The following is a 26,276-nucleotide window of genomic DNA, read 5'->3' as shown; positions in this document are numbered from 1 at the left end:
AAAAAAAAATGTTTTAATCCAAATCAGCTCCCTGAACTCGTTCATTGCATTGTTGTCCGTACCACCACAAGCTAAAGTATAGAGGAAAAACAAACAAGGAGGGTGAAGCAGGACTGTTTTTTTTTTAGTTGGCAGCATTGGCTTAGAGTAATGAAGGGTGATCCTATACTTCGTACATAAATACTGTAAATCTTTTTCAGGTATACAAAGTTGTGGATTTTTTTTATACACACATCCTCCCTTTATGTCTGACAGAGCTTGTTCACTTGAAATACAATAGGGCCCCCAGATCTGCCAGCTTCTGGCTGGCTGACAGCCTCTTCCAACACCTCCTACGGAGCTCAGAGGAATGACAGAGCTGTCAGATTTTTCACTGACAGATTGAACGCCCAAACTTCTGCAATAGTAAGTGCCAGGAAGTATGTATAGCTAGATTCCTACAAAGATAATGCACTTAAACTCACTGTATTTCTCCATCAGGTAATTTTTTTTTTTTGCTTCAGTGTTCAAAATTCACTTTCATCTTTGACATACCTGCACATGGGCTGGTATAAAATAGTCTGAATATACACAAATGACAGGTCCTTAATCTTATACTGACATCACGTATTCCTGGTCTCCACACATTTTGTTTGCTTGTAACTGAACAGCTGCCCTTCAGATAGGCAGAGTACTGAAATACCTGAGGTCAAGGAGCAGGGTTGAAATGCACTAACTTACCCTACGGAGGAGAAATCTCCATTAGAGACCTCACGCGTTGGACTGGGCTGGCATGTATTTTTCATGTGGTTATACCAGCACAATCTTCAGGGCTGTGCTCCTTCTAGTATAAAAGTGTCTTCTGCTTGGATAAATTACTTCCTTTTCCAATAACTTAAATTACTGGGATTGGAGCTGTACGATTAATACGTAGAGGCAAAATACTTCAGGACTATTTCTACTGAGCTCAGCTGGGATAAACTACATCAGAGGATAAACTACAGCACACTCTGATCCAGAATAAATGATCCCTGTTTCCTTCCTTTTATTCACAATGTTTATATAATCCACTGTTTGGCAACCTCAATTTGAGGCCAGCGACCCACCACTTCTTGTGATTGTTACGACGATCAACAGAAAATCTCTTCAGGGCAAGCAATTAACTGGTGGTGTTCAGTCAAATCCACTGCTGTTTCTCAGTTTCAGGTTTCAAACCTCAGTTTTGGGTCTTCCTGGAGACCATATTGAGCAATATTATAAAACATCAGTAGCCAAAACAAACCTTTAACAAATGTAAACTGCTGCTGCCAACTCTATTGCACCTGTGTGCATAGGTGAAATAAGTGTGTCCCCTATACTGCACCTGTGTGCTCTGCTGTTGTTGCACATGAAATGAACTTTCCGAGATCTCTTTTCTTTAGCTATTTCAAATGCTATAAAAATGCTGGAAAGAATCAGTCGTCCTATCATTTACACGTCTTAAAACTTATAACACAGCAAGTCAATGTCAGCACTAGAACAGTGCCTGGGGGTAAACACCTGGCTCCACTGATGCTGATAGCAAAACTCCCATTGACTCCTGTGGGAGGAGGACGTCATCCCAGGCCTCCGAGAGCCTATTGCCAGGTTCTACCCAACAGGCAGGGTTTCACAGTTGTGGAAATCATGCAACAGCACTTCACTTTGCCTGGAGTAGCGAACGTAGTACTGCTGGGTTCACTGGGAAGATTTCCACATATTTTTTCCAGCCCTTTTATCGTTTCTAAAATCTGTTGAGTTAAAGGCGGGATGCCTTTGGTTTGGGTCACTAAGGAGAGGAAAGTGTGACATTTTCTGCTTATATCATCCTTACACCTTTTCTTCAAGTAGGGAGGTTCAAAAATCTAAAGAAGTTGTTTATTTCGGTTCCTTTTATTTCTGTGTTGTTCACTCTTAAAGCTTTCCTTTCTTTTCTGTTTGGTTGTCATGCCCACTGTGATTATTTGAGTACTTAACTTTTCGCTCCTGGTGTTCTGCTTCCAAAGTGACGTGCTGATTCTGCTAATTTTTCCTTCCTCACCCTCTCTTTTCCTTAGCCTTTGCTCAATTTTTGTTTCACATAAAGTTCAGCTTTCCAGTCAGCTCCATCAGGAAAACAGAATGGTTACTCAGAATAATCTGCATTGTGGTGGTTCTTTCTGGGTGAAGATTAATCAACATTTTAGAACCAGAAGGCTTAAACTCTTTGACACTTTGGGAGATCACTTAGAAGGCTTAATTTGCCTTGCGATGAACAAGTAGCACACATGAACATAGCAATGCCCACCTCCTGCATGACAGCAACTGCTGATGACCACTGGTCTCAGCTTGCATAAGAGCGCACAAGACTGCACCTGCCACATACTGCTATTGCTGCACTCCTCCCCCAAATGGTGACAAACCAGATGCCAGCTTGAAAATGGAGAAGGTAGAAATGAAATGTAAGAGAGAAATAAAGTCAAGGCGCTCACTAAGCAGAAGCAGGTCTTCTGCTGAGAGGTGTTACCCTATTTTCCACACTCTGCAGAATCCAGTCAGCCTTGCCTTCCCTTCAGGAGAGGTTGGATGCAGGCTGATGCTCCTCTTCACACCGCAGACAGGGTTAAAGAGACTACCTCAGCCCACAGGCTGGCATCGTTCTCCTGTCCCGTGTGGGGAGTGGTGTGAAGATGGTGAAGGATGCTCCTCTCAGTCATGGTCTTGGCATGTGGATCTCAACTGTCATGTACTTGCAGCAGACTGAAGAAGACAGCACCACACAGTTCTACATGTATTAATATTGTTGCTATTAAAAGGATCTCAAAGGGGGTCTTATGGACGTTCATTCTGACTGACAAACACAAACTCATCAGGAACTCCCTGAAAAAAGCCCCAGTATATCCTAGCATGATCCACCAGAGATGCCAGGGAGATCCCTTCTCCAGAACTGTCCAGTGGTTTCTGCTACTTTTTCGTTTGTGCAGTTTTATTAAGCTCTTCAGAATTTTCATCTTGAATCCTGCAGATTCAGCACAACACAGGAAAAAAACGAGAACTTCAAGCCATCCTGATCTTAAATTAAAACTCTTTTAACACAAACATGATCATCTAAGGTGTCTTTTTTCCCAACCTAATCCCATAATGGACATTTTTTAATAAAGGCATGTGGTTTGAAAATGAGCTTTTAAATAACCAGAGAAAAGAAAGAACATACAAACAGGTTTTAAAATGTCTGTGGAAAAAAGACAGGGCATTATTTTAAATAATTAAACTCAAAGCTCAGGTGATTTGTCTTGTCACATGTATAATGTATGAGGTTACTTTTCTTTAAAAGCCAGTCTTAAAGAAGGAAATGGTAGCATCGTTAACAAATGCTGTAGGGCAGAGAGCCTTTTCTGGGCAATTTTTCAATTCAATAAAATTTTCAAACTCGTATTTCGTCATTTCCAGCTCCCATATTAAAAATCTATTAGCAGAAAGCCTACTGAAAAGCTGACCATGAGCACAAGAGACTTTTTCTGGAAACACTTCTATTCAGTTCTCATGCCTGAACAAAAGCAGATTGGCACATTCAGTTATATACAAACGCCTTTGAAAGGGACCTCCCCCCCCTTTCCCATAGCCACGCGTTTCAGGGCTCTATATGCTGAAGGAAGCCAGTGAAAGGTTTGAAGGGGTGGGGAGCCCAAGGGCTTCCACCGAGATCCTTCAAAGTCCTGGTCTTCTATAGTGGGAGGATTTCCCTCTAAATCCCTTTCAATAGCATATTGATGGCTTTGAAAGCTTAAATGGCATTTGTCAACCATCAGTAAATCTTGAAAACTGTTTCTGCAAATAGCCCAACTCTGAGTCTCAGCTTTTCCCATTAATCTGTACGTAAGGCCACTGAAGACTTTTTCAGAGCCTAGATAATGCCTGGATTAAAAGGTCCATTCAGAAGGGAAAACTTTAGCATTCACCTTGTGTACATAGCCATTTCACCAGTGGTATTCATGGGTTGTTATTTCAACTCTGCATTTGTCCTGCAAACAAGACATTTTGCCACAAAGACTTGGTAGAGACATTCTTCAGTGAATTACTGAAACCTAGCCCTGCTATTTGTCATGGCTTGTTATTTTTATCAAGTGTAATCAGTTCAAATAGGAACCCTAGACTGACAACTTTACAATTATGTTACTATTTTAAGAGTGGAAGGTATGTTTCTTCTAATTCAACAATGAAATTGATTAAAGCACAACCTGATTGCTTTATCTAATGAAACAGTCTAAAATTTCCCTTAATCAGATGTCAGAAGACTTTTTGTTTGGTTTGTAATAAAAGTAGAGACAAGAACTTTATAAAAATCATTATTAAACATTTTTACTTAATGATATTTCATAAAAACTTTATACTAGGCTTAACAATTTATAATAAGGTACATAATTCCTTGTGTTTGGATTTTAGGGCAATACTGTATTCATTTAGCTTTCTCCAAATAAACCAAATGGACAGACTTTAAACCCTCAGAGCCTCTGCCCCTTACACACTCTTTTTTTTAGGCTGTTCTTAGATCCTAATAATGTTTGTGTTCTCTCCTTTCCAATTTTTTTTCTTTTCATTTTGCATCCAATAAGCTATACCAAAGCCAAGGTATGAGCTATTTTGAAGGGCACAAGGCTTTTCATTATTATTATTATTGAAATAATCAGGTCAAAATGTTTATGAATCACAGAAAAGAAGAAAAACAGAACAAGATCACACACTGGAGACTCCATGCAAATTTTGAGGTGCCAGTGTTGCAATGCTAGGCAAATCTTTTAATATTAAAAAAAAAAAAAAATCAGACCCCTTTCATATTTCCCCCAATCCAGATAGATCTCATTGTTTCAACAAATCAACCTTTTCACCATACTGGACAATTTACTGTGAATGTCAAGATCCCCCAACCTGGGGATCAGTGAAGTTTACTGGACATCCCTCAAAAAGGATACACAAAGATTATCTTTCCCTCTAGCACTGTTGAAAGGGAGAAGCTTAGTTGAGGATTTATATATGTGAAATCACATGAACTACGGCTGAAGGCCACCCCTTGCATCTGCTTCTTTCGTTGGCCTTACTGTCTACCTATGTGGACATGTTCCACCCATTTTTTGCTGTCAAAACTCTCTGCAGCTTAGATGTGGCATAGCAGATCATTCATGCTCATCCCAGCTCACTGTAAAACCAATATGAAGCCTACCACACCAATATAAACAGAAAGGTTTTTCTATTCCAAACCTGCCCCCTGTCCCCACTCGAAGTTACTGTGCTAATAACACCACATTTCTCTGTGTGTCTTGAAAATTTCTAGGGGAACTATGTGCCATGGCTTTTGGCTGATTAAAAGTAAACTAGGCCAGATTTTTTAATCTGTGGGTCACTGCCTGAGATGACTTAGGGTATCCTGCCTGGCTTCCAACGCTCTCCATACAGTAGGGGGATGCACTTCCTGTAGAGGCCATATCATCTGTACCCCATGGAGACACCTCAGGTAACCCACAGTACCTTAAATGGTATAAGTGAGCATCTAAATGAAGCTCCAGCTGCATTAAAGAACAGAGACTCAATTTAGTTTGCTAAACATAGGCATCTAGAGCAATCTGAAACATCCTCGGTCACCTGAGACATCCACATGGGCCTGGCAAATGTAACATTATGACCTATGACAAGACCCAAGGCTTTTTGAAGGGACAACGGAAGGCCGGATGAATTGAGCACACTGGATAGATACCTACATTTAGGGAATTGTACTGACCTCTGAGACTGGGATTCAGCTCCCAACACCCCTAAGTTAGCTGTCTGCATGTGAAACAGGCTTCTGGGCTCCTAGTGTAGTCAGTTAAATCTAGAAAGATTTCTCTCATCTTAACATAAGTGACTTTTTTTGGTCAATGCTCTCCAATGACTAGGACTACACTGACTATTTGGAGATGCTGCTTAGTCTACATTTCTGCATTTTAGATCAGTACGTGAATCTGGAGCTGAATACCAGTTCAGTTGACTTCAGGAGCAACTAAATTACAAGGTAAAATGTATGCACAGTATTTATACTGGTGGTGGTGCAAGGAAGTTAGATGAAGAAATCTGCTTCCTTGATTCCTTCTCTGCACCAACACAACTTAAGTTTTCTGACATCTGAAGCATACTGTAATGCCTGGTTGCTTACTCAAGCTTTTGTTTTAATGAAAGAAACTCTTTATGTGGGAAAGTGAGAAGTTGTCTTTACTTTCCTCAGTGTATGTTAAAACTTGTGACGTGATTGTTGGGCTTTGTTTTATAAAAATATAAATAGGTAGGTCTTCCTGGAAAGAGAATACTTAGTAAGGACAATTTTGTAAAAATTAGTAAAGCCCTAACGAAAGTGAATACAAGTTAGGCTGTAACAACACAAAGACTTTTGAAATCTTTCTTCTCTGTAACTCAGGATGTGTTTCATGAAAGCAGAGCTTAGGGAGCTCAGCTTCATGTGAGTTTCTATCTTGTAGTCAGACTCCTCTAGGTTTAATGAGATGGAGCAGGTTTCTCTCCCATGCAGATTCTTAGGTGTCCCTAGATAAAAACCATCCTTTTTGGTAAGGTTAGTGCTCAGGTAAGGTCAGGCTCAGCACTATCCTGATGATTTCCAGATGGCTCAGAACATGGACAGAGCTCACACACATCTTCCTAAAAAATTCTACATAGAAGTGACTTCAGATGTGTGTTGAATCCTTTGGGACTAGAAACGAGTGATATCACAGAAGTGTGAAGCATTCCTGTAAAACTGTTTTTCTGTACCATTTTGAAAGTTGTATATTTCCATATTATCACAAGAATGTTATTTTAAAAACCCTCGGCCTTGTAATGAACAGAACGCTATGGAAGAAGGACAACTTTCATAATTAGGGTCAGTGTTTTCCTCCTTTAAGAGTCATAGATCCCCTGATTTCCTCATGGTTTTCATTCTGAAAAGCTCTAAGGATTTAGGAAACTAATTTCTTGAAAAGAGGGACAAAAGCAATCCCCTGTCCTTCCTCAGGTTTGTGAATAACAGCTGTACAAATCTGCAGTCTAGCTCACATCCTACAGAAAATGTGATGTATTCAAAGGTCTGAGACAGAATTGCTATCTCTTCTCTTGGGAGTGACAGGGGAGCAACTTCTGCCCACCCGTGCCCAAGAATCATGTGTATTGGCAGGGGGTGGGGGGACCATTTTCTGGGCTAAAGTAATTATGTGCCTGCTGGCTTTTCCCTCCTGCACCTTTTGTACAGCAATATTCAATTATGCAATACTTTTCAAAGAACAACATAAAAAAAGAGTTAACTACTATTTAGGGGTTGAGGAGACTGTAGAGTGGGAGATGAACTAATTTTGCTGTGGCATTAAGCAATGAAATAAGGAAAGGGAAGAAAACATAGATCTGAATCTCAGATCAATGCTTTATCTATGAGGTGGTGCTGCCTCCTTAAGCAAAACCAATAAATATTTCCAGGCTAACCGCAACTCTCAGTGGTATTTCAATGAATGCTTGTACTTTTCTTTATAACTCTTCCATCAATTTTTATTTTTGTGACCATGTTCTCACATTCAAACTAACATAGCTTTTGCAGCTGACATTGCGTGGGTTGGAATACAAATACTGCAGATGTTCACAATGCCAACATATTTTAGGACATAGAAAGACAACTGAAAAATCTGTTATCTACTTCAGCTTAAGAGTGCTATCATACAGGAACATAGTTTTTTCCCCCCAAATACTATTCAATGGATCTTGCTGGCAGGGGAAATTAATTTTCCAAACCCAGTCTTTAAAGGATATTATTTTTTTAATAGGAGCGTCTTTGAGACAGAACATATGCCCCTGTTTCGCTATCCACACCATAAAATGGTTTTCCCATTCATCACAAATAGCTGCTTTTTTCCTACGAAAGCTTTTATAGAGCCTGCCTCTGTATTTTAACTGTTCCTGACACAGTGGATCCACAATCACAATTATAGCTGTGGACTGCAATACAACCGTAACACAAATGAAAAATAGAGTCTTTATGCTTATCTGACTTTTTAAATGTAACTTTCAAAATACAAGGAGGTAAGTGGACAGAATTTGGGGGAAGATGTAATGCTTAGCCTTCATTTAGTGCAGCCTAAGGTTACATGATTCTTCTCTGCATTATTACTGCATAGCAAAAAAGTATGTGCAAATGTGAAGCCCTAATGCTTATGGAAGGTCTGTCTAGCCTCTGCAGGGAATGGGTGGTTTAGGCCCCCCCAAAATACCTTTTATACCCTTGTAAGTCAAGTTTGTGAAAGTGCAATAGATAGCTAAAAGCTGACAATGCAGTCCAGTAATTTCTTCTGTGTCACATGTGGCGAACAATTACGGCAGTTGTGTGTCCTGGCATTTCATCATGTCTGCATATTAAGGGTTTTACAGTGAAAGTTAGTATCTTTAAAGGCATTCTGATTTATAATTAAATGGAATGGCCAAAGCCAAGGAGAAGAGGAGTAACAGCTTCCAGAAAACTTAGCTGAGGCATACCACACCATAGCACACATGTCAGGCCAACAGTCGCTGTTTGGGCCCACAGAACCACACAGTTGTTACCTAACAGAACCAGGAGAGGGGGATAACCAGTAATTTGGCTTTAGCTATGGCATTTTTGATTTCACTATGCAGCCTTACAAAGACACATCTTAAAGCCTTCTGAGAGCAGCAGATCCAGACTTTAATTAACCACTGAATTATTCTAATGCGATTGTGGAGAAAGATACCAAAATGCTTTGGAAAATCAAATGACACCCTCAGAAAATGGCAGACATACCATTTACATGGGGCATGTTTTTTCCGTAAAAGAGAACAGGATCTAAATATACTAAAACTCACGTGAAATTAATCTTTAGAAATGTTTAGCTGCGTAGCATTATAGATCGTGGTGTACAATGTCATCCCAGCCCATAAAACCACCTTTATCAGGGCCTCTCTCCTATGGCACCATCCTATTTTCAACTAACAATGCTTTCAGATGAGCCGAAAAGGGGTACTTTGCTCCCACCATTACAATTTCTGCTCTTCTTTTCTTTACCCTTTTCAAAAACATGAAAGCATTGCATTGCTAATTACTTTTATCCAGCCTATAGGAAAATTAGTTTATCTTCCTGATCAAAGCAAATTAGGCAGATCATGGCTGATTAGAATGCAACAGTAAAATCTCCATACTTTCTATTCCACCCCCTTTTCTCTCAGAAATGGGGCCTGTGTCAAATATGTAGGTATTTCCCACGGCCAGTCCGGACTCTGTTTCCAACGGGATCTGGGGCTGGGACAATGGTTCTTACACAGACACTGAAGTTCTTTAGTTCAGTCATTGTGCAAGGAAAGAACTAGTAACCCCTTAGCTAGCATTTGATGAAACATCTAGATTTACATATTTCCCTAATTGCATTTTTTGAATGTGAGTGAGATTTATCTGACCAGAGTTAAATGCCTCCTTTATTCTACTACCCAAAATACAAACCTATGCTCTCGAGGCAGAGTTGCATTTGATTCTGATCCCAGCATTAAAATTTTGGTTTTCATTATAGTGGGACAAAGCAATGTCTACCTTTACTTCTCAAAGAACGATCTAAAGAATGGCTTGGCTAGTTGCTTCCAAGGTGGCTGCTGCATTACATTGCAAAACTGAATACCATTACTCCTTCTAAATAACTGCTTCAAGCAGCATTTTCTATCACTCTAGTATTTTACTATTCACTTTTTACCCTTCATAACTCATTTCCCTTCAATTTGTGTTCTATAGCCTTAACAGATGAAAGCCAAGCTATACTGCTACTTTATTTATAACCAATTACTATAAATTAACAGTAAATCTCACATTTAGCTCCATTTAAACATCACTATGCAGCTGCCCATTTGAAAATAAAATGGTTGCCTTCTTTCACTTCAGTGGGCACAATACAAAACATCCATTGAGCTTTTCCTTTATTGCAGCTGCCAATGCCCAGCCGACTTTTAACAAACCAACCAAGCGGAATAACAATGCAGCTGCAACATTTTATGGTATTTCTGTTAGTTCTCTTTTGAGACTGAAGGTGTTAATTAGGAATCAAAGAATACAACCCTGCCAGCTTTCTTTCACAAACTATACACTGGCCACTGCAGTTTTCAGAAGAAAAATAAATCTAATAAAGGGACAAAAATGTTGTTTGTCACACCAGTAACGTGTATTTAAGACCCTTTGATCATGAGCTTTTTATGTAGTCTTGTCAGACAGGCTGAAAATATTTTTTCCTCTCTTTTCTCCTTTCTTTAGGCTTTTCTGAACACTGATTCTAAGGTTGTCTGGAAAGGTGAAAAACCCGATAGTTACTGGAATGCTTTACAGGTTAAAATGGCTTTGCTGAGCAAGCCAGCTTTAAATCAAATCAAATCATAATCGCTCACTTTTCTGATTCAAATGTAAGTTGTTTTGAAATACAAAGGATCTGTTCATATTACAGAGTTTACTAATTCTGTGTTTCATTTAATATTGCAAGCATTTAAATATATGCGGGTGTTTTAACATTAATACATAATTTTTTTTGTGGAATCTCATTTTAAACCATCAAAAATGACAGTTTACAAGATGTTGTAAAATATCCATTACATACATATTTTCACATGTGCACCATACAATATATGTTCGATATTTTATTTACACTTATTAACCATAATCGCATTAGAGTATCATATATTCAAAGGTAGCAGCGTGAAGTCATTACCTTTAATCTTTAGTCAAAGTTAAAACCTTAAAATGGGTTTATGAAGTTAGCACAACTGAGAATTAGTCAAGCTTGCTAGCTTACCCAGCAAGAGCTTTCACTGTTAAATGCACAAATCATGCCAAAATCCATTAATCCTGCCAGGGAATGGCAGAAAGAAGCTCTAGTTGTTGATTTAATGATAATGCATTGAACAGGCTGTTAAGGCTACCTGCAGAGTTTTCTAAACTGTAATACAAATAAAGTAAATTTTAAGAAACACTTTCTACGTAAGTGTATATAATGGGGTTTTTTGCCTTAAACACTACGTAGGAGAAGCAAGGTTTTAAAATACAATTCTACTTACCTTATTATAAGTTTAATATAACTCCTTATAATGTTATATATCTAGAATGTGATTATAAAACATATTTGGGAAATTTGCTATTTGGTATTCAAGGAATACAGAACTGGCTTGAAAATGTTAAAATACAAATCTTAGTAACAAAAGAAAGACCTTATCAACATTGCTGTGTTGTACGTCTCGTATAAAATGCAGTCTCTGGCTACTGGAACAGACACACAATGAGATGATTCATAGTTATAAAGGTACGTTTCCTTTAGTGCTCCAAGTGTACCATTTCTAACATTGCTGAATTTTAGAAAAGTGAAACATAAAATTGTAGAATGGTTTAAGTTTTTTAGAAACACAAACGTGTCTACCTTCTGGGTTTTTTTTATAAAGTGATATACGAGATTATAACCTATTAAATGGGACTGATGTATTTTTAATTGTTTTACTTGTTAAGCATTGGTCGGGGAGGTAGAATTTGGCTTGATTTTCAAAGCAAGCAATGGTGGCTGGGAGGCAGAAAAGAATATTCCCTTTCTGCATATGGAATAAGGTAAAACCAGCAAATATATTTGAAATTGGCTGCTGCAATTACTTCTTACAATGCTTTTTTTCTGTTATTCCATCATAATAGTGCCACAGTGTCTAAAGCAATGAAAATATTCTTGTAGAAAGATGTCAAGTACATATACACAAGCCATACTGCTCTCCATAGGGTTAATAATAATTATTACAGTCTTGTTGCTAATAATTTGTTGAATTTCTGCTCTGGATGATGTATTTCATAGATATTTCAGAGTAAGGTGGCATTTTCAGCTGTAAGCTCATATCTGATGAGTCTTCTTTCACTCTCTTAAGTATGGTCTCATGTGGTCTGTAGGCTAAGGATATATATTTTTTGGGTAGTTTGCCCTTAAGCAGACAAAACGTTTTACCTGTGAGTACTTTCATGTGGGGGGGAGGGGATATTTTTTTCCAGTTTTGGAAATTTTTACTCAATCATTATTTTGAAATTGTTTGGTGTATAAACTTCATATTTATTTGACTCAACAAATTCAAGAACTGCTCTGTGCAATTGTTTTTCTAGAGCTGTGCCTGGGTGAAAAATTTTCTCTCAGTTGATTACTCAATTGTACCACTGTAAATGAACACAAGTTCTCTGAGAAGGTTTACCTGCTCAGTTTTGCTGAATTCTAGACTCATCTACAATATTCTCAAGAATGTATATTGTGCCTATTATAAGCACCTCCAATGGAATTTTTATAAAATGCTAGATCTATCTACCATACCCAATTAATCAAGGACTTTTGCTAATGAGCACATGACTACAACTAAATCAAAGATAAGAAAATCCCATCCCTATGTTTTCCTGTATGTTAATTTTTGCATTGGAAACTGCAATGGTACAGGGGTACCTGAAAAGTTTTCCACTTCCCTTCAGTTGCTCACGGAACTCCCAATCAGTTGTCCCTGTCCCTTCAGCTGCACTGGTTCAGCTGTTTCTGTGGCTATGTTCTAAAACAGATCAGTGAAATGAGATATATATTTTTCAAAGACCAGAAATGTGTTTCTTTTTAAACTGGATTATTTCACAGATCTGCTTAGGAGCACAGCCCAACAAACAGCTGAGTCAGCGTAGCTGAAAGAAACCAAGCCTAGAGCAGGAGGGTGGGAACAACTGGCTTCGAGGGGGTGAAGCCAACATGAACATCTTAAACTGTCTCTGTTGCAGTGGGACTCTTAATATGGCAGCACATTTTTTTCTGAGTTTCCTATTCCAAATCCAATCTTCCAGAAAATTCTGAGCACTATCTTCTTCCAATTCTGTGAATTCAGAAACATAACTAGCAAAGACAAGCAGCTCCTACTTAAGGAATTCAGCTGTAGAAAGCAAGTTCTTTTCCCAGTGCCCTACCCTGCTAAGTGAAATCAGCTATTGCGCTTGAGCTGGGAGTGTCAGGAGTCAGCACACATGCTGGTACCTTAGAAGCTCACTTTTGGTGGTCTACCTCTCCTAAATTGTTTTTCCTCATAGATACAGAAAGTCCTAAATCTGTTACCTTTCACAGCTTGGAGAAAAAGCCCATTTTGTTTTCTTACGCTTTTGTATGAGGAGATTCTGTGCTGATGGGACCACAAGAGAAAGTGTATAGATAAAACATACGAGAAAATAAAGCGTATGAATCAAACTTTTCCTGCCCTCTTTCTCATCTTTTTCACAAAACCATCAATGTTATAAGATTTCATGATCAAGTACTACCTTTGGACCAAACCCAACATGCCCACTACATCTTCATTCTGTTGTCCTTTCAGGCACCGTAATTATAGCAAAGACCAAAATTGGCTCTCGAAGTTGGCTTCTGCAATGGCATTGATTTTTGATTATTCTGTATATTTGTATTTTGGTAAGCAAAAAATTGAAAAAAAAAATTGTATTCACTGCACACTGACTATTTGAGAACTCTTAATTCAAAGGAATTTTAAAAAACTCTCCATAAGAGCATACCAAAAAAAAGATTAAGACTGTTTTGTTTAGAGAGAAGATGAATACGATGGTTAGACTATACATATTTCTCCTTTCCATAATGAGAAACAATCATCTTCATAATAAAGATTCCTGCAATAATAAAACTATCAATATTTAAAAAAGCACTTTAAAAAGCAATCTTTAAAAAGCACTCTATTTTTATCTGTAAAAACTGTTGTCCTGAGGAAGCTGAAATTAGTATTTTGGCAGCGTTTAGAAAGGGTCAGTGTGTTCTCAGGAATAAGAATATTCACAAGTACATTAAAATACCATGGAACACAGGGATTTGTTTTCACTTATAAGGTAGCAGTTAAATATCCTCCAAAGCAGCTAGGTGTGGTTGCTGTTAGAATGACATAATCACCTTGGTCTGATCCATTTTGCAATCTCTTATTTTGCCCTTCAGAATAACAGGTTACCTAATAATTAAACTCAGATTTTCCCCATATTAATTGCTTTATAATTTGTAGATGCTTCAATAATTTGATTCTGTTTTGTCAGAGCTTACACAGTTCACTGTAATAACAAGACCATTCAATTTTCAGATTTGACAATAACTACTTCCACAAAGAGGATGGACCTAGGAACATGACAGAAATCTGGTCAGTGATCTGAGGATCAAATTTAGATAGCTGTCTTATTCTCCACTGCCTGTACTCTTACAGTCATACTCTTGTTGTTAATCAATGTAGTTATATAGGCTTGCAGATTTCCAAAGTGACTGACAGGCACATTTAAATTATATAGCATATAAAAAGGAATGTAAAAATAAATATTATAAGGCCCAAATATTTGCCAGAACCTCTTTCCCAGCCTGTATACAGGCACACACAGTATTTGTATATGTTCTACCAACTGCAACTTAGAAAGGAAATAATCTTCTTCATCTTATCAGTTAATGTCTTAAAAAGTGAGACATGTAATTCAGACTCAATAGCTAGAAAAATCTTATGAAAAACCTCTTCCTAGATCTGGAACAGTAAGATGAGAAGCTTGAAAAAGCTTTGTTTTCCAGTGTAAGGCATCTCTTTCCCACTTTTAATAGCTTAAAGATGATAAGGATAGAGGTCTTAAAAGCTGTATAGGCACTTAAGAGATGCAGATAGCAAACGCAGACTTACTAGGAAGGGACCAGGCACTGAGTAGATGATATGGAGGTAATAGTCCTCACGGTTGGTTCGCCTGATGTCACACCAGTCACACCACAACCTGTCTTTCCTTCCAAACACAAAACAGCTACATCTGCAGCTGTATCCAAAAGTATGTAACTGCCAAACTTCCATGAATATAGAATGCCTTGGCATCCAAGGAAAAATTTAATGTATAACAGAACTTCAAAAGTATTCCCACTTTGACAGAATAAAAGATTCAGATACTGAGAAAAAATATACTAATTTCTGTATCTTAATATCTTTTACACTTGGAGGGTAAGACAATGCGTGTACGGAGGCTCTGCACTATACAGAAGCACTGCAGCTTAAATCATTAGCCTGAAGATGCACACATTCGCATTAGCCTGCATTTGTTTATGTCTCCAGAAAACATGATACGTATAATAAATCCAAATATTTTACCAGAGACTTTCACCTAGAACTAGCAAAGCTTGTAGTTATAATGTCAGGTCTTCTACATGTGAAAGTTTAAGAACATAAATATAAGTTCTTTAAGGTACAAAAAAAGCCAATGATTTCAACTACTGGACTAAACTGATAGTTCTGACAGATCTTTATCATTTTTAACAGAACTGGGGAACAGTGCTTTGCTGACCCAGCTGTGGATCAGTCTAAATGGGGCTCGCTTGCCTCTAAGTAGCCCTCTCAGTATGAGGCAATGGTATATGGCAAAACTCTTCAGAAGCCAGAGAAAGACATTTTACATTCTCTGCTTGACAGTTCTGACTAGTGGAACAGCTCCCAGGATATCTATAAGCTGACTGCTTTTCTAAAAAGCCTTTTCTACTTTCTTTGTGAGTTGTGCTGCTGTCCTAAGTAACCTACAAAGGAAAATATTTTAAATGGCAAAAGGTACCTCTAGCCACCTCTGCCCAGCCTGGATTTTAGAAGCAGCATAAACACTACCCCAGTATCCCTCACTGAATTCTTCTTAATTAGTATGTTTCAAAATCAACTGCACCACACACTTTCTGAAATATTGAAAGAGTAGCATGAGGTACAGAGCTGGTATTAAAATCAAGCTTTTATTCATTTTAATATCACTTAGCCTCATGTATATACTCGTGTGGTGACATCTCAAACTTGTTTCTCTACAGTGGGAAGTTTAAGTGTTATTTATTTTTTTTTTTATTTAGAGAAAATTGCAGGTCTGTTCCATGTCATATGTTTGAAGACACTATTCCATGGTCCAACGTGTACTTTCATTTGTCTAGTCTGAATTTTTATCCATCAATATTGTGTCTTATGTTAATACTCAATATATTATGTTAATGCAATCTGTGCTCTGAGTGTTTTACAACAGTATTTAAATTAGTTTATGATCTCATGCCAGCAGTAAACCTAACCATCATCCTGCCTATCAGAACATTTAATTATCTATTTTTACTAAATCTGGCAGTCAGAGACAACGCTGTCAACAAATTATTATGAATATGAAATATTATTCATTGGAAATAAAACTCTTAATTTCACATAAGCTGCATTATCTATTCTGATGGATGATGATGTAAAAGGAAAGACAGATATCTGACTGTTGTTCGGGTTTCTTTCTCCACATTTAAACCCCTGTACACTGAGATCAATCTCTGTGCGCAGTTATTTCTTTATACTTGCCCTGACACATGACAAAATAGTTAAAATCTGTCTTTTTTAACTATAAGTGAAAAACATACATATATTAAATCATTAAAATACTTACTCAAGAATGATATGCTCTGAAGCAGCACTGTAGAATCATCTTAGTATGCAACTTCAAAGCCTTTTTCTCATACTGTAACTACTGAGAAATTCTACCTCATATTTCGTCTTCATCAATAATGGTGCCATAGTGCATAAAGAAAAAATTCGAGCTCCCTTTGTTCTGTGTCATCCTTCCCACCTGGTGCAGCCCTGGGCTGTTTCTTTCAGGTCAGCTTACATAGTCTTGAACCATGCATGCATTCCCAAAGTGCACCCAAGGTCACTGCAGTAGCAACAGGCCTGCTCTACTTGCACCCAAGCGGACTGATTCAGGCGTTTGCCTGTCACACTGTTTGAAGCCCTCAGTTTGCTTAACAAGCCAGGAGCTGCTCCATGACTTAAACATACAAATATACTAGTTGCTTTGTCAGCAATTTAGGCCCGTCTTCTAAAAAGTCACATTGGCTAGTACTGGTCCAAGGCATTTCATTGTGAATGGACTTGATAGCATAGAGGAACATTCAGATTAATGTCTAAACCTGCTAATAAAGGTTAGATCACCAAATGTTTTAATTGCCAGAATTGTTTCTGATAAACAGCACCATTTTACAGATAGAGGACAAATGGCTTATTTCATGTCTGATTTTGTTTCACTCTGTTACAGCTATGTATGTATTTCATTTATTTTTAATGCTAGCAGTGATATTACTGACTGAAAGAATATAGACATAATACTTTGCTGCTAGGGTGTATTTTTTTTTCCCTTTATGTTATTCTGTTATTATTCTCCTGTGGCTAGGACATCCACCCATCTACTAAATTCATATTGTTACATGATGATACACAGAGTGCTTATTTTCATTTGGTCTAATCTTGATCAGTATGTACTTATTGAACAACCACCTTAATGCTGCCTTATAAAAGCTGTGAACACTTTAATGGAAGCTTTCCATGCTGAGATAATAAAAACCTGATAATGAATGTCATTTACAATTAATTACTATCATTGTGTACTTAGGTAATTATTCATTCACCAAATATGAAAACCAAATCTGTTTGTGTACTCAACATATGGTGATATTTGGATAAAGAGTGAGTAATTTCCCTTAGATTAGACTCACCATGACCCAACAGAACCCTCTACAATAAAACTAACTGTTACACACCAGGAGCTCAATCCCTATCATCAAAAGGAGTTTCAATTCTAGTTTCACTGGGAACCAAATTGGCTCATAATTAGTTTTCACAAACCCTTATCAGAATTGATTAAACAGCATGTTGAGAGTATGCAGCATTTCCCTATATACTTCCCACACAGAGATACAACACTGTAAATAATACCATCCAGTGAATCTGGATATTACAAATTCCTTGTGAAATCTGATGCTCTTGCAGCGCTGCTCTATGGTCAGACAGGCAGGAACATAGAGCTACATGACTGCAAGATGCTCTATCCATGATTGATGATAAATGTAGAAAACAGACCACATCTGGCTTCAGGTTTATGGGATTCTTCACAGATTGACCGGAGACAGCCATTGAAGGCAGAACAGCTGAGGCACCAATATGTACAGAAATGTGATTTTGATAACTCTATTTGGTGTGACAGTTCTGTCTGTAATAAATGGAATGAATGTATCACAGCGCTGTGTAAGCATCCTCAAAAAAAATCTGTTGTTGTTTTCACTGAATGCTATCAACAACAACAAAACAACTGAAAAACAAAAGAAAATCCCTCCTTCATCCAACTGCTGGGATGTCTGTACAGTTGATCACAACTCCCTGACACAACACAATGCAACACAGATTTTCTGCCAGAGTCTACATCCTGACACGAATGATCACTTCGCTGTATGCTTAAAAACTTTTCTAAAAAAAATTTTGACTTTTCTTTATTTCAGAAAGACAGACACCATGCACAGTAACGATCTATTCTGTCAAGACTTGGCACATTAAAAATTAAGTGAATGCACTGGATCTTTTTTCTGTTGCCTACAAATGATTTATTTTAAATATTCCATCCAAATAACCTAAGAAATACTTCTGCTACAATATTCTTCCACATATATCTGTTTCTACACAATGGCTTTTTCTATTCCAGATGAAAGTTTTTTGCCCTACCAGTATTCAGTAAGCATTTGTTTTATTCTAAAAACATGTACTTCAAGATTTCAAGAATATGTTCAGCTATGTTTCATACTGTCTCTGGCCTTCTGACTGATAGGATGTTCCAAGACATTTGTCCTGCCCTTTCTTTTCACATCTTCTGTCTTGGCCAGAAAGAAGTAAAGTTCTGGCACTCAGCAGTTCACACTACTCTACATATGTACAGGCAACAGGTAAGAGGCAATGTGAAGCCTCCATATGTTGAGGAACTTACAGCCTTCCCAGATGCTATTCTCAGATCATGAGCTTTCATATTGTCCCTTTTCAGTGCTAGGCCTAAATAACACCACGTGAACCCCTTATTCTGCTACCAATTACTCTTCCACAGTGCCCCATGCTCAATTTTTGAAAACACCCAGCAGCAGTACTGCAAACCCATACTCTTCACCCCAGCACAACTATAGACTTACGTGTTATCTCCACTAGGGTCAGTTAGTCACAAACGTTTCTAATAATACCTATGCCAAGGTAACTGTCACCTACAAAGTCTTATTGCAGACACATGGCACTAATGTAAACTGATTTGCATTACTGCCACTTCTCCTGAGGGTTTAAAATTGGTTGAGCTGCCTGATGAGAGCCACATTTCACTACTCTGTAGCACTGATACAGATGGATTCCCAAGCTATCTGCCGTCTCTTTCTCACACTGCACTTTTTGCTTCTCTGTTCATCTTCCTGTAATTGTGTGTGCCTGTTGCACGTTAAAGTCAGTATAGTGAGGCTTTATGCAGGGACACTGTAGGACTGGAATTTACTCCCAGAGACCCTTGTCAGATCACAAGGTTGAACCTGCACTTCTTTTGGCTCTCTTCCAAATCCTTGTCTTTGCACAACTTCAGCACGAGTGCAGGCAATACTTCCATATTGCACCACGCATATGGATCCTGTATTTTCTTGTCAGCAGGTCAAATATTGCTTTCAGACGCCTGCATAGACTTCACTTGTTCCAATAAGAATCTTATATATCACAGAGCTCAGCCTACATAGACAGCCATGACCAAAACTGAAAGGCAGACATACACGCTTATGAAGAGAGGAAAATCCTTTGGGATTTCACCTTATTTTGCTATGTCATACTCATAATTAGCTCCTCATTAGGTGTTTTTAATCTACAGATAAACAGCATTTATCAGCCACTACCAGATTAGTCAAACTCAGATGTAAGTAGTTGTCCCAGCCATCACATACATAGAGTAAGTCTACACAGAAGTTGCATGATTTGCTTAAATTTGCAAACTACTTCATTACTGTATCCAGAGGCAGAACTCAAAGGTCTCACTACTTAGATCCCAGTCATAACTATCTGATGATACTCCCTATTCCCAGAAGTAGGCCCCGCCCTTTCCTCACGCTTCCAAAATGGCAATCGCTGTGAACCAGGGTGTTAAGAAACTTTGGTTTTTATGTCTTTGTAAGGCTGACTCTCATTTCTGGACATTGGACAACTTGGTCTGCCCCCTACCACAAACATAATTGCAACTTCATCATGTGCGAGACTAACAGGAGAGAAAGCCTCCACGCCAAACTGATCAAGGATCAAGCCCAAAGGCAAGTTACTTATCATGGTGGTTCAGAACAGGTAACTCAGTGATGGGTGAGAGCGCGCTTTGTCTTATCTTACTCGCTTCCTTTGCCAGCTATGACCTACTTCTCCCCTCAGGGTACACAGAGACTCATTTACAAACTCAGTGAATGCCAAATCAGTGCAGTTACACTTCCCTTGACGCTGACATCATCTCACATCTGTTCTCCCATTCACTTAGACTAGCATTTATATTATCAGAGGATCCAGAAGACATGGTGTAACTGCCATCATAAGATGCCTACTGCTGCAGAAACAAGGGCTAGGAAAGTTTTATTTCTGTGTAATATCAGTGCTGTAACTATTCCATCCTCAAGCAAAGCAGACTGAAGTGTTTGGTAAAGGAACTAACAGAAAAAAACTGAAGAAAATGGAGAAGCAGTAGTACTAAACACCAGCTTTACTTTTCTACCTCGTACCTCCTCTTCATAAATATCAGCATCAAATTACTCTACACTTTACTTGGGAAAAGTTGTATGACACAAGGACAAAGAAATTAAAGGCTTAAAGGGTTAAGTTTATACACAGTCATCATACAAGTTAAGTCCCAATCCAGCAAATACTTCTGCATCACTTAAGTACTTAATGCTTAAGTTTGGTAACATCAGAAAGCATGGTTACTCTCAGTAAAAAGCATGTATTCAAGCATCTGGAAAAGAGGGGAGAGATTTTGTGTGGTGGGAGGTATAGTTGTCTGTACTGCTTTAGGCCAATAGATACTTTTTTAACTTGCCCAAAGCCTATCTATACACACACATCTCCACACACACAATATAATATTTCCTGTATAAAAGACTATACTTTTTTACTATAATGCAAAATGTTTTAGCAATTTTTTATCAAAAACATGCCTTTAAAATTACTTCATGGCAACTACATAACTCAATACTGTTGAAAGACAGTGTGTTCCAGATTAAACTAAACATTTATGTAAGATTTTGAAAGGCAGGCTTCTAAACAATTTCTGATATGCATAATGCTTTAGGCTGTGTAATGAGACAGTGTAGCAGAACATCTTAGTGGAAGTATTCCATACAAATGAGTTGATATTTGGGGAAGATGATAATTGTTTTAGAATTATTCAAAGCCTTAATCTCACAAACATTTCCATGTGTGATTTCAGTAGAACCATTCCTGACACTAAAATTAAGTATCTGGATAAGTATTTGCAGACTGGGCCCAAATCAGACAACTGGGCCCAAACTACGAGCCCATTTGTTACCAATAAAATCTTAATTTGGTAGTGGCTATTATAATAATTATCATTGTTTGATAAAACTACACTTCACAATATTTTTTTTTTTTTGCAGCAGTGTCTAGCCATGAAAATACAACTTGTCCTTTCTGGGATAGACCTTAGTGCTGTGGCTACCGCCCCCAAAACCCAAAGCTCATAGCTAAAAATTAGTAAAACGTAGTAAAATAATAAAACTGGAAGGTGATACAGGTTGTGCTGCCTGAGCACAGGCCTTACCAACCTGGAGATATACTGTACTAGTTCCTGTAGTACTGTACTAGTATCTGCACTGCTATCCCATTTCATTCGTATTGCTGGTGCCCAGTATAATACTAGCTGGCTTGTGCTCTCTCAGCTTGAGTGAACACATATCTCTAAGCAGCAGCTTATAGGCGTCTTTTTCATCTAAATGGCAAAGACATTCCAGGATGGTATTTCTATTTGGGTGCTACTGCTTTAATACTCATTCCAAGGCCTCTTAACTCAAAAATTCTAGGCTGTTGTCTATACTCTTTTAGCAAAAAAGCATGCTTCCTGGGACTTGCCCTGGTTTTGGCTGGGATAGAGTTGATTTTCTTCCTAGTAGCTGGTATAGTGCTGTGTTTTAGATTTAGGATGAGAATAATGTTGATAACACACTGATGTTTGGTTGTTCCTGAGTAAGTCAAGGACTTTTCAGCTTCTCACATTGCCCCTGCCAGAGAGGAGGCTGAAAGTGCACAAGAAGCTGGGAGGGGGCACAGCCAGAACAGCTGACCCCAAATGGCCAAAGGGGTATTCCACACCGTATGACATCAGACTTAATTTGCATGGTGCATCACTTATTTTGTCTATTCTTTTATCATTATTATTATTTTCCCTTCCTTTTCTGTCCTATTAAATTGTCTTTATTTCAACCCGTGCGTTTTACCTTTTTTCTGATTCTCTCCACCATCCCACTCGGGGGAGTGGGGGGTGTGAGCGAACGGCTGTGTGGCGTTTAGCTACCTGCCAGGTTAAACCAAGCCAGTCCTTTTGGCACCCAACGTGGGGCTCGAACGGTTCAGATAATGTCAGATCTGACCAGAGTGTGTTAAAACAAATTTGTTATAAGCATTCAATATTAGATTAATAGTTGCTGGTCGCAATATTGATTTATTTGCTGTCAGAGTTGTTGTCCTTGTTCTCAGAGTTGTGCTATGCAACACCTTACTTGCTGTATATATTCCCTATTGTGCTGTTTATCACCACTGGAAGCTGGATTAAGGTTATCATTTTGCTGTACTGTGTAGCACTGGCTTATGAGATGATAAAATTACTGGTTGTGGGACTGATATGGTATTTGTACTCAGCATTGCTGTCATCTCTGTATACTTTGGGAACCATCTCTCAGAAACTATTAATAATCACACTTTTCACCTTTTCTCCTCAGAGAGTCAATTTATGGGGGAGACAAGGGGGGACACTTTCCCTCATTCTTTCACCTTCCCCTTCTCCTCCTCCTCCTCCTCCAGGCTAGTTACAGTAACTCTTGGGAATTCTGAATATCCTTAGGATGTTCAAACCAGCATGTTCCTATTTCTATGTATCCTGAATGTGTTTCAGGTCTTCTTTAAGGTTAAACAACTGTTTAAGAACACCACCCAGAGATCTGCCCTGAGGCTGGATAGTTATGAGTGGTAGGGCATGTGGGATAGTATGGACAAGTACCTAGGACAGTGGGCACCTCCAATGTTTTGTAACTTCATCCCAAAGAAGTGCAGAATCCTGAAAAACTAGTAAAATATTTGGAAAAAATATGTTGTCACCCTGGCAACTCCAGAGCAACACAAATCACTGCAACATGCTGGGGCCTGGCCCATGCCTACCGAGCCCTGTTCAACACTATTCAGTACCCTCAAGGGGAAGAGAAGGTCTCTAGATCTGACAATAAAACAACAGGCACTGTGTCTACTCCAGCCCTGGCAACAGGCACTGTGGCTTCTCCAACCGTTGTGACAGGCACTGTGGCTGAACCAGAGAACCAATCCGTGCCAGTATCAGTTGCCTCCTATACACAAGAAGAAATACTGGATGTGAAAGTCAGCTCATTTAGAAAGGGAAAAAACTCCTACTAAGAAGGAAAATGAGGAAGGAGTGGACAAGGCAGGCTACTCCAGAGCAGGAGCATCATGAGAAGACAAGGAAGAAGAGGCAGGACTCATAAATGAGGGGGTAAACACCTGATCCCTAACCCTGAGCGAGCTGTGAGAATCGCAAAAACATTTCAGCTGTCATCCAGGTGAGCACATTGTCACCTGGCTGCTCCGATGCTAGGATAACTGGGCCAGCAGCCTGGAGTTAGGAGCATAGGGAAGCCAAACAGCTAGGATCTATTTCTAGGGAAGGGGACATTGACAAAGCGATTGGAAAAGGGGCACAAGCCCTCAGCCTCTGGAGGCGACTCCTGTCAGGTGTGAAGGAAAGGTATCCCTTCAAGGAAGATGTTATATGTCACCCAGGCAAGCAGACCACCATGGAGAGAGGTATCCAGTACCTGAGGGAATTATCTGTGCTGGAGGTGATCTATGATGACCTGGACAATGAACAGTTATCCAAAGATCGGATATGTACAGAATGCACCATCATCATATGCCAACTCATTGGCAGTAATGACCTGGAAAAATGGAGCGGGACAAATGGGTAGATGAATTGGCTGGACAAGTCTGGGAATATTGAAGAAAGCCTCTCTTCCTCCCTATGGGCCTGCATCTCGGCTGTGGAGAAACTGTCCTGGGAGTTCCAGCAACTCAAAGAGGATATGTCCTACTCCCCATGTGTATGGACCAGTATCTCAGCTATTAGGGGTCAGTGTCCCTTTGCTCAAGAGAGAGGATATAGTGGGTACACACCACAGGCCACCCTGTGGTTTTACCTGTGTGACCATGGAGCAGGTATGAGGAAGTGGGATGGAAAACATACCTTGACGCTACAGGCATAGGTACGTGAGTTGCAAGGAAAAACAGTCACAAAAGGGAGTTCTTCCAGGAAAATTGCTACTCCAGTTTCCAGTGAGCACTTCCCCAGAGTAGAAGGGCTGATTTTACTTCTGATCTTAATAAAGGGACTTTTGATTCACATTTACAAGAAATGAGTAAAGAATACCATGACCAGGACTAGAGGGGCCCTGCCTTCAGCCAGGTGGAGGAAGGGGACAACTGGGTTTACCAGACTGTGTGGATTCGATGGCCTGGCACATCAGACCCATAGGAGTATAAGGCTTTATTGGGCACCAGTGCACAGTGTACCCTAATGCCGTCAAACTCTACAGGAGCAGGACCCATCTGCATTTCTGGAGTGACAGGGGGATCCAAACAGCTAACTGTATTGGAGGCTGAAGTGAGCCTAACCGGGAATGAGTGGCAAAAGCCTCCCATTGTGACCAGTCCAGAGGCTCCATGCATCCTCGGCACCTCAGGAGAGGGTATTTCAAGGACCCAACAGGGTACCATTGGGCTTTTGGTATAGCTGCCTTGGAGGCGGAGGGAATTAAACAGCTGTCCACCTTGCCCGGTCTCTTGGAGGACCGTTCTATTGTGGGGTTGCTGAGGGTCAAAGAACAATGGGTGCTGATCGCTACCACAACGGTGCACTGGTAGCAATATCATACCAACCGAGACTCCCTAATTCCCATCTGCAAGCTGATTCGTTGACTGGAGAGTGAAGGAGTGATCAGCAAGACTCACTCACCCTTTAGTGTGGGAGTAACAGTCCCATACAGACAGTGTGAAAGTCTAATGGAGAGTGGAGACTAACAGTAGACTACCATGGTCTGAACGAAGTCATGTCGCCGATGAGTGCTGCCGTGCCGGACATGTTAGAACTTCAATAGGAACTGGAGTCAAAGGCAGCCAAGTAGTATGCCACAACTGATATCGCTAATGTGTTCTTCTCAATCCCTTTGTCAGCGGAGTGCAGGCCACAGTTTGCTTTCACTTGGAAGGGCGTTCAGTACAACTGGAAAGACAGCCCCACTATTTTCCATGGACTGATCCAGAAGGCACTGGAACAAGGTGAAGCTCCAGAACACCTGCAATACATTGATGACATCATTGTATGGGGCAACATAGCAGAAGAACTTTTTGAGAAAGGGAAGAAAATAATCCAAATCCTTCTGAAAGCTGTTTTTGCCATAAAACAAAGTAAGGTCAAGGGACCTGCACAGGAGATCCAGTTTTTAGGAATAAAATGGCAAGATGAACATCGTTCAAATCCTAATGGATATGATGAACAAAAACCAGCCACGTCTCCACCAACTAGCAAAAAGGAAACAGAAGCTTTCTTAGGTGTTGCGGGTTTTTGGCGAATGCACATTGCAAATTACAGTCTGATTGTAAGCCCTGTCTATCAAGTGACCCAGAAGAAGAACAATTTCAAATAGGGCCCTGAGCAACAATAAGCCTTTGAACCAATTAAATGGGCAATAGTTCATGCAGTAGACCTTGGGCCTGTCTGGGAAGGACAGGATGTAAAAAATGTGCTCTACACTGCAGCCAGGGAGAAAAGCACCAGGGGAGACTCGAGGTCGACTCCTAGGATTTTGGAGTTGGGGACACAGGATCTGAGGCCTGCCATACTCCAACTGAAAAAGAGATATTGGCAGCATATGAAGGGGTTTGAGCTGCTTCAGGAGCAGTTGGTACTGAAGCACAGCTCCACCTGGCACCCCGTCTGCTGGTGCTGGGCTGGATGTTCAAAGGAAAGGTCCTTCCTACACATCATGCAACTGATGCTATGTGGAGTAAGGCGGTCACACTGATCACACAACAGGCTCAAACAGAAAACCCCAGTCACCCAGGAATCTTGGAAGTGATCATGGACTGGCCAGAAG

The 26,276-nt window shown here is 39.5% G+C and overlaps 1 protein-coding gene across 1 annotated transcript in view; it reads right to left on the bottom strand.

The window, feature by feature from the left end:
• Positions 1-24,822, bottom strand: part of LGR5 (leucine rich repeat containing G protein-coupled receptor 5) — an 88,052-nt gene extending 63,230 nt beyond the window's left edge. Inside the window, exon 1 of the mRNA XM_009646270.2 lies at positions 24,614-24,822. Coding sequence (XP_009644565.2) covers positions 24,614-24,822 — 209 coding nt within the window. The remainder of the gene's footprint in view (positions 1-24,613) is intronic.
• Positions 24,823-26,276: the final 1,454 nt, after the last annotated feature.

The sequence above is a fragment of the Egretta garzetta genome, unplaced genomic scaffold, assembly GCF_000687185.1.
Source record: "Egretta garzetta isolate BGI_Z169 unplaced genomic scaffold, ASM68718v1 scaffold68, whole genome shotgun sequence".
Classification (NCBI taxonomy): Eukaryota; Metazoa; Chordata; class Aves; order Pelecaniformes; family Ardeidae; genus Egretta; species Egretta garzetta.
Note: the sequence above shows the minus strand (reverse complement) of the source record. Positions and strands in the feature narration are given on the sequence as shown.